General features: G+C 38.8%; 1 protein-coding gene across 1 annotated transcript; it reads left to right on the top strand.

Annotated features, from left to right (window-relative positions):
- Window positions 1–595: 595 nt before the first annotated feature.
- Window positions 596–6,504, top strand: slc52a3-2b (solute carrier family 52 member 3-2b). Its single transcript, XM_005743222.2, has 4 exons — window positions 596–726; window positions 3,421–4,474; window positions 4,579–4,702; window positions 5,278–6,504. The coding sequence occupies exons 2-4, from the start codon at window positions 3,459–3,461 to the stop codon at window positions 5,488–5,490; spliced, it is 1,353 nt and encodes a 450-aa protein (XP_005743279.1). The 5' UTR covers window positions 596–726; window positions 3,421–3,458; the 3' UTR covers window positions 5,491–6,504.
- Window positions 6,505–8,567: the final 2,063 nt, after the last annotated feature.

Consider the following 8,567-nt stretch of genomic DNA (forward strand, 5'->3'; position numbering starts at 1 on the left):
TACTTCATTTGGCCCGTTCCTATTTTAGCAGTCTTTCCATATATTCAAATTATATATGCCAAGAGTGAAGGTTTTGGCTGCTAAAGTGCCATGTCATGCTGAACTTGACAAACTGGTCTGCTTAGATGAATCACTGCATCTACACCATCTATGACTGTGAAACAGTCATCCATAATCCATAGTCATACAGTGAAAGCATTAGAAATTAGAGAGCAGAAGAATGAAGCCCCAGCTGCATGGAGTTAACTGTATACTACAAACTATAACTCTACTGACTGTGAATCCAAAGGCAGCCGTAACCTTCCTACTCACTCTGCTGCCTGTGTGTTTAAAGGAGGGGAGACCATAAAGTCCCAAGCTGGTTGGAGGAGGAAACAGGAAAGGGAGGAGTTCTTATTGACACCTCCCCCTCCACCGGCTCTCTTTTCCTAAGCTCCCTGAAACACAGAGCGAGCACATGGCTGCCTGGTTTTGAAACCGACCTCACTCATGGTGGTAGAGGACATGTGCGCCTGTGCAGTCCCTCCCCTGGCAAGTGCAGAGGAAAACGGAAGCAGAATGCAAGCCTGTATGTGTGTGTAGAGAGGTTAGAAAAGGGGAGGGCATAAAAACACACACATTTGCGGCAGATGTAACAAAAAAAAAGGTCGAATCAGCCAAGAGTGAAGGTTTTTGGAAGGAGAGAAGCCAGGGGAGAGTGGTTTCTTGTTCCTTGTTCTGAAACAGGTAGGATGATTGATTTTGTGTACTTACAGCAGCATAGAAATGATGTATGACGGAAGTAAGGGTGATTGAATTGCCTGGTTATCTTAGATCCTAAAGCCTCAAGTCTTTCAGTCCATCTGTTCTGTGCTGTAGTCCATCTGCTTCCCTCCATCATTAAAAGGTAACAGAAATGAAAAAATGTATATAAAAATGGTTACAAAAGGCACCAGATAATTAAGTTTAGATTGCAGATCAAGATTAGGAAGACCAGGAAGTTATATCAAGGTAACCTGACGTAACAGCCAGAGATTCTTACTCGTTCCTGATTCACATGATCTTGTGTATTTTAGAAGTTTGACACAATATATTGCGTTTTTGTTATATAGCCAACCCTAAACGTAAAACATGCTTATATCTTTAATTGATTGGCACTAATTGTTCATAGTCATTATCAAGACTTACATTATTTTTAAAGTTACTTAACAATGATTTCTTTTTGATAAATATGTTTATGTCAGAACCACATGGTGTTTTTATGGGAGCACCGTGTCAGTGTGCGAAAGGTCAGGCATCCATTTCTAGACTGCACATGTGAGAAGGATGGAAGAAGCTTAGAAAGACAAATGCTGTGAAGGTCAATGGCTCCTACTTGAAACAGTGACTTTAAAAAAGTGTAATCAAATGGCAAATTAAGCTGTAATGATGCATGATTTCATTTAAGTGGGTGAACAGGATAGTAACACAGTATATGACGGCATATTGAAATCCCCAAAAAACAGGGATTCCAGATTAGGGGTTAGTGATTAGAACCTCCATGGGCTTGCCAAGTAGAAGTAGAGTAAGTAAAGTTTATTTATATAGTGCTGTTCAAGAACAAAGATCACAAGACACTTTACAATATAAAATAAGATACAATGACTAAAATGTTAGTAATATATAAAGATAAATAAGACCAAGCCTACACAGTGCGTCTCAAACGTTTTAAGGGTATCATCCATGTACAAAGATCTTGGGCCAGATTTACTAAATGGGCAAAAACAGGGTGTAAGCGCAATCCCAAATAGTGCTTATAGGTGTGTTTAGTTTTACAGATGATTTAGAAAAGAGGCGCATTTCTTAAACAAAGGAATTGTCAGCTCATTTCAATATCAAACCAAATGCAACAGGATGAGTTGCAGAAATATCAGCTTCCACTTCTTGCATGCAATTTTGTCACTGCTTTATGTTTGTACTTTTTTTTTCTTTTTGCCACATTTGCAACACATCTCAACACCATAATAACTCTGGTCCCTTTAGTCCAAAGGAACCAAGCTCTATAACTTGGGAACCACAAACAGTTTCCTTTTGTCTTGAACTTAGACCTGGATACCAACAACAACCATTGAACAGCTGAACTCAGAGACCTGGTAGTTATGTATGGGTATAGTCGTTCACTAACACAGAGAGGCATCTGATCATGAAAAACTCTCAAAAGTCAAAGGACTAACGAATCACAATAATCGAGGCGTGATTAAATACAGGCATGTAAATTCAATTCCATTTCAGATATTTAAGATGGGCAATGTTCTGCAGATGATAAAAACAAGTTTGTACAAGACAACCAACCTGCTAATCATAACTGAATGTCCGATGAAGTTACACCCAGATTTCTTACAGTTGGGCGAACTGACGATGAAGTGGATCCAAGATTGTCAGATAACATGAGAACATAGCTGTCAGGGAGATAGAGAAGTGTTCTCTTTGGTATTCTCTTTGCCCACAGCCCTTCCAATTTTTTTGCTTACAAGCAGACAGTTTGACCAAGATGTCATAAAAGATTCTTCTAACATGTGACCCTTATTACAGCAAAATTGCAGAGTATTAAGGCCTTGCCAGGAAAAAAAAAACATTTTTAAATCAATTTGAAATCTTTTGGATTTGAAATGGGAAGTCCATGCACAAAAACTCTTGAACGCATTGCTACTGAAGCAATAAAGAGAAATATAAATCTTTATCAACCTGGTTGGATATCAGAGACCTAGAGGATATCAGAGGCTGGTTGAAAATAATTCACAAGATTCTCAAGGTTATTTCTGCTTAAGGGGACAGTATTAACTTATGACACCAATGTTCTATGTGCTGTTTCCATAGAAGAACTCATCTATTAACTTTTGTGTCGAAACAATGAAATAAAGATGACGAAAAAGCTCATTGTCCTTTTGCTGTTGTTTAGTTATGCCACCTTATCTGAAGGCTTTGTTTCAGAGAGAATTTTTTTTTACTTGTTGTTTCGAAATCTATCAGAAAAAGACTTCCATGGAGTATTATTTCTTTTCATATACTATTTGGCTCAGGAATTGATATATTGGTATGAAATATAGTGCACAAATTCATGTTCCCTACAAGATAACTTTAGAAACTGTTCAAAAGTAAATGTTACCCTAAATCACGATGAACATGACTAACATCATACATGCTGAACATCAGTGACAACCTTTGCTCAAAGCTCCACTGTAATCAACCTCTACCGATGAAGCCTCTTAAACTAATTGCAGTTAAAAAAGATACACTCTACAACTCACTTCATTGAAGCTCATTTGTACATAAATGCAATAAAGCAATAATCCATCAAATGCATGCAAAATACACATAAACATTTCTTTGCCTGAAGGTTTAATGACTGTTCTTTTAAATGCCACTAATCAGTCGCGCTTATGCTGTGTCTCTATGTTTCAGATTCTGTAGGTCATCATTTGCTCACTTCTGCTTGCATCATGTCGCTGCTGACTCACGTGCTGGCGTGTCTGTTTGGAATGGGCTCCTGGGTGGCCATCAATGGGATGTGGGTGGAGCTCCCCTTGATCGTAAATGATATCCCAGAGCACTGGTTGCTGCCCTCCTACCTCACAGTCCTCATCCAAATGGCCAACATAGGCCCTCTCTTCATCACGCTGATGCACCGCTTCCGCCCAGGGGTGCTCGATGAGCGGCCGGTCATCTACGGCATTGTAGGATTGGGCATCGTTGCTACATTCCTTCTGGCTTTCCTTTGGAAGCATACAGTGACCTTCGGAAACTCTGTGCATAGTGTTCCACTGCTGACATTGAGTTTCCTGCTATCTGTGGTGGACTGCACCTCATCTGTTACCTTTCTTCCTTTCATGATGCGGCTGCGTCCACAATATCTCACAACGTATTTTGCAGGTGAGGGCCTCAGTGGTCTCGTGCCTGCAGTGGTGGCACTTATTCAAGGCGTTGGTGTAGTTCACTGTGAAAATGCCACTTTATCTAATAATTCCAACATAACTGACAATGGAATGCTACAGGCCATCTACCAGCCTGCTAAATTCTCTGCACAGGTCTTCTTCATATTCCTTAGTGTAATGATGGTCGTGTGTCTGGTCGCTTTCCTCCTACTCAATCACCACCCAGCTGTGGCTCGTGAGAGAAAAAGCGAACGGTACTTCAGTGGGGAACTTGATCGTGAGAAGAAAGAACAAGGCCTATCTCTGAATGCCCAGACACCAGAGCAAAAGCCCATGATCAGCCCCTCGGAGGCTGGCAAGAGGGAACCTAGGAGTTCTTTCGGGAGGGGGACATATAGTATCTTTGAGGTGGTCTTTATCTTTGTAGTGTTGGCTTGGGTCAATGCTCTGACCAATGCAGTGCTGCCTTCAGTGCAGTCCTACTCATGCATGCCTTACGGGAACAAGGCTTACCATCTAGCTGCCACCATGGGAGCTGTTGCTAACCCTGTGGCTTGCTTCATCGCCATGTTCATACCAATAAGGTGAGCTATAGAAAAACTACAATAATTATAAAATACTAATCAAGACCATAGATCCAAGAAATAAGTTCTAAGTCACCAATAGCTTGTACATCTTTTCTGTCCAGGTCTCTTGTCTTCATGGGAGTTTTGACCATTTTTGGGACTGGATTTGGAGCCTACATTATGGGCATGGCTGTTCTAAGTCCCTGTCCTTTGCTGGTCCACAGTACCTCTGGAACTGTAGTCATAGTAAGACTCTTTATTTTCTTGCATGTACTTACTGTGTACACAGAATAAAATTTCAGACTTCATGCTCTATCTTGCATCTTATAAAAGCATGAAGCCACCACCCATTTGCAATACTCACTTAGCATTTATAAGATTTCCTGTGATTAAGGTGTGTAGTGTGACTGACAGGTTTTACAATATAATGTTAAGTCAGCTTAGTCTCATCTACTTGATGCTGTCATGGAAGAGCTGTGAAAGTCCATTGAATGAGTCAATGAGTCAAACATTCAAAAAGAGTACATTGTTTTTGTGCACTTGCACAGGCAACTATGCCTCCACTTTGCTGTCAGATGTGCCTTTCCTAATACACTTTTTCGGAGCAAAAGTACTTAATACTAAAATGGTGTTAACTGCTAAAATACTTTTTCAGTCACCAAACTGAATAAGAAACCAAGCGGCTACGCACTGAATGCTACTAAGCTAACCAAGCTCCAACCAGGATATTCTGAGCTCCTACTTATTACTTACAGCAGTAAGAGTAGTAGCAGTAAGAGTAAGTCATTCAATGCACAATTCTAACAAGTTCTCTGTTGCAGGTGCTGGCCTGGATACTCTTTGTCCTCACCCTATCTTATGTCAAAGTCATCATTGGGGTGATCCTGAGGGATGAAGGCCACAGTGCCCTCGTGTGGTGTGGAGCTGTAGTGCAGCTGGGTTCAATGCTTGGTGCTCTAACCATGTTTCCACTTGTTGGTTTCTATCAGTTTTTTAAATCGGGTGATGCTTGCAACACTAAGTGTCCAACATAGATGTAAAATGTGTCTAAGTTCAACTCTGCTGTACAGAACTCTAGCATTAATTGCACTTGTTTTAGTAGAACTGCACTTATTCCAACTTGTTGTAAGAGAGCTGGCAAGTTATAGATGAAAATCCACCACAGTATCACTCCGTGTTTTTTTTACCTAAGTTCTGTTTGTAAATTTCATATACTTTATCAGTAGTTAATGATGTATGAAGTACACATACACCCAGTGCTTAGCAAATTATTTGGACCACCTCTCATAAAAACAAGAAAACACAAATAATTTCACAAAGTTTGAATTCACACTTTTATACCCAAATCTGAACGGACAAACTGGACCTTATCTGAGAAGTCAGAATCAAGCACAACATTCAACCACTAAAACAAACTTTTCTGTTCAGTAATACAAGTAAATGAGTATAAATTGTCATCTTAATTTTGAAAAATAATTGAAAGACAAGCTGTATTTTTATTTATTTATTTATTTTTTGTGAAACACAAAATTTGAAAAGTCTACTTGCAAAAATTGATGCAGTCTCTTTAATTCATTAAAGAAACATAAAATAATGATTTTGGTAATTACCAGTATTATTAATATAGAGCTGCTGTGGCACAAACCTTACATTGGATGGTGATCTAATAAATTTGTTAAGCACTATATCCATCAATAGTGTCTCAGACTACAAAAAGACCAAACTAAATAGTGTTCTGCCACTGAATATATCAATATAATATACAAAACCTTGTCGGTTCAAAAGGTCAAAGCTATTTTACTTGAAGTTTGAACATCATGTCAGATGATGATGTTCAACATGTACTTTATTGATTTTGCTTTATAAGAAGTTATGGTACTGTCGCCTTTAAAATGTGCCTTAATTCTATAAAAGGACCTGGGCATTTTGGGGGATAGACTACTGTGTTGTTTAAATAAATCTACAATGTGCTTTGTATATGTTACTGAAGTGGAGAAACTGTTGAACAATACCAAATAAAACATTTGTTTAATTACTGTCTAAAAAAATTGCAAATTTGCATGTTGTTTTATCCAGAAAATTGCTTCTTCTTTTTGTAATTCATCCCTACACTGAGCTCTATACATACATTTTATTCATCCTCTGAACTATTTAGCCAAGGGTTGCAGGCAGTAAGAACCCTGGACCAGCCACCAGTCCTTAACAGGACTAAGGCAAGAAAATTAAACATTCAGGCTAATTTGCATCTTAGGCAAATTTTGAGAGGCAAAATAATGTAAAATGAATGAGGTGGACACAGAATATCATATGTATCAGTGGATTTTTGATTATGCCACCTACTGTTGCAGCACATCCCACAGGTACTCTATTAGTTTGAGATCTGGTAGCTGTGGAGTACATTTGCATACCTTAAAGTTAATATCATGTTCAAGAAACATCATTGAATGAGTTCTGGTGCATTATTCTACTGAAAGTGGCCATCAGAGGATGTGATCATAAAGGAATGGACAATCCTGAGCAGCAATACTCTGTTTGTTTAAACGACACTCAACTTGGGCGCCTTAATACCAGCTTTCTTCCAATCCAAGGCCTCAACATTACATCACCACCACCTAAACCACTGGTACAAGGCACAATGGATCCAGGCTTTCATGTTGTTTGATCGAAATTATGACCCCATCCTCCATAATGTGACAGCAGATATCTAAACTCATCAGACCAGGCGATGTTTTTCCAAACTTCACTTCTCCACTGACTGTTTGACTCAACTGACTGAAGTGTCTCCTGATGTGGGTTTTCTGCTGCTGTTGCCCATATGCTTCAATGTTGTACATGTTGCACATTCAGAGATGCTCTTCTGTATTCTGTTATAATGATTGGTTAAATAAATTGCTGTCAGTTCAAAGCAGTCTGGCCATTTTTTTTGCAGGAAACTGCCAATAACTCTGTAAAGCATAGAGATGGTTGTTCAGGAAAATCCCAGCAGTTTCTAAAATACTCAGACCAATACTCAGACTCAGAAAAGCACATCTGGCACCAGCAACAGATGCCATATTCAAAGTTTAAATTATTTTTACTAGCTAAAAAACCTCTCAATGGTTTGGCCAAACAATACTTTGCTGAGTTGCTCACCGTTTACAACCGAGTTAGACCCCTCAGTTAATCACGTGCAGATCTTTTAACTGTTCCTAGTTATTGTGGTCCTGTTCTTTGGAACAAGCTGTCTGCAGCCCTGAGATAAATTATATCTATTCATAAATTTACTGTATTTTTCGGACCATAAGGCACACTGTCGATGAATGGGTCTGTTTTCATACATAAGGCGTACAAACTTTTGTTTTATTTTATTATATTTTACTTTTATCACTAACTCAAAGTGTTATAAACCTCCCCTTCTGACTGCACTGAGGCACTGAGCTTCTGCCATGTCATTGGTTTATTAGATACAACATCAACTAGCACTTGAACCTGGTGTAGCAGCTATACCTAATGAAGTGGCCAATGATGTAAAAGACTACATTCATAACAGGAAAGAAAAAAATATCATCAACAGATCGACAGTTGGCAGCACTGATGTACTCCACAGGTCACGTGTTTAAATGCAAATCAAAAGCAGGCAAATCACATGAATTTTGTTTTATGAAATCTAAAAAGTAATGCCTTCACATTGGTCTGCTAAACACTGAAAAATGGCTGGCTTAAAGAAAAAAAAAGACAATATTTTTAGGCCAATTAGCTGCCTATTTATAGTTGTAATTTACCAAAACCTCTTTGATCTGAATCTTACATATCTATGTAATTCACAAAATCACCACTAGATGTCGCTTTTTGATTAAAAAAAATATCGCCAAGAACTTCTCATAGCTGCAGTCAAGGCTTAACATTTAAATTGCTGTGGTCTGATTTGAGGGTGTGAGCTCTAAAAAGAACTCTCAGTGTCGCTTTATTGAACCTCAGCTGGTGAATGGGGCACTGACCCAAGATCCTCTGTGGTTAAATTGGATAAATTAAGCAAACCTAAATTAGCACTGAGATGTTCAGACATACACCTGTGCTGAAATACTGATTCTGCCTAGATATTGGGGTTTCCCCCCCAAAAAATATAATTTAT

The sequence above is a fragment of the Pundamilia nyererei genome, unplaced genomic scaffold (assembly GCF_000239375.1).
Source record: "Pundamilia nyererei isolate P.nyererei 1_Seehausen unplaced genomic scaffold, PunNye1.0 scaffold00129, whole genome shotgun sequence".
NCBI classification, from domain to species: Eukaryota; Metazoa; Chordata; class Actinopteri; order Cichliformes; family Cichlidae; genus Pundamilia; species Pundamilia nyererei.

Bases quoted from the DNA above. Each gene is read 5' to 3' on its own strand.
- slc52a3-2b (XM_005743222.2), top strand. From the start codon at position 3,459: ATGTCGCTGCTGACTCACGTGCTGGCGTGTCTGTTTGGAATGGGCTCC. The intron at 4,475-4,578 runs GTGAGCTATAGA...TTTTCTGTCCAG, and splicing joins GCCATGTTCATACCAATAAG to GTCTCTTGTCTTCATGGGAG. The intron at 4,703-5,277 runs GTAAGACTCTTT...TCTCTGTTGCAG, and splicing joins CCTCTGGAACTGTAGTCATA to GTGCTGGCCTGGATACTCTT.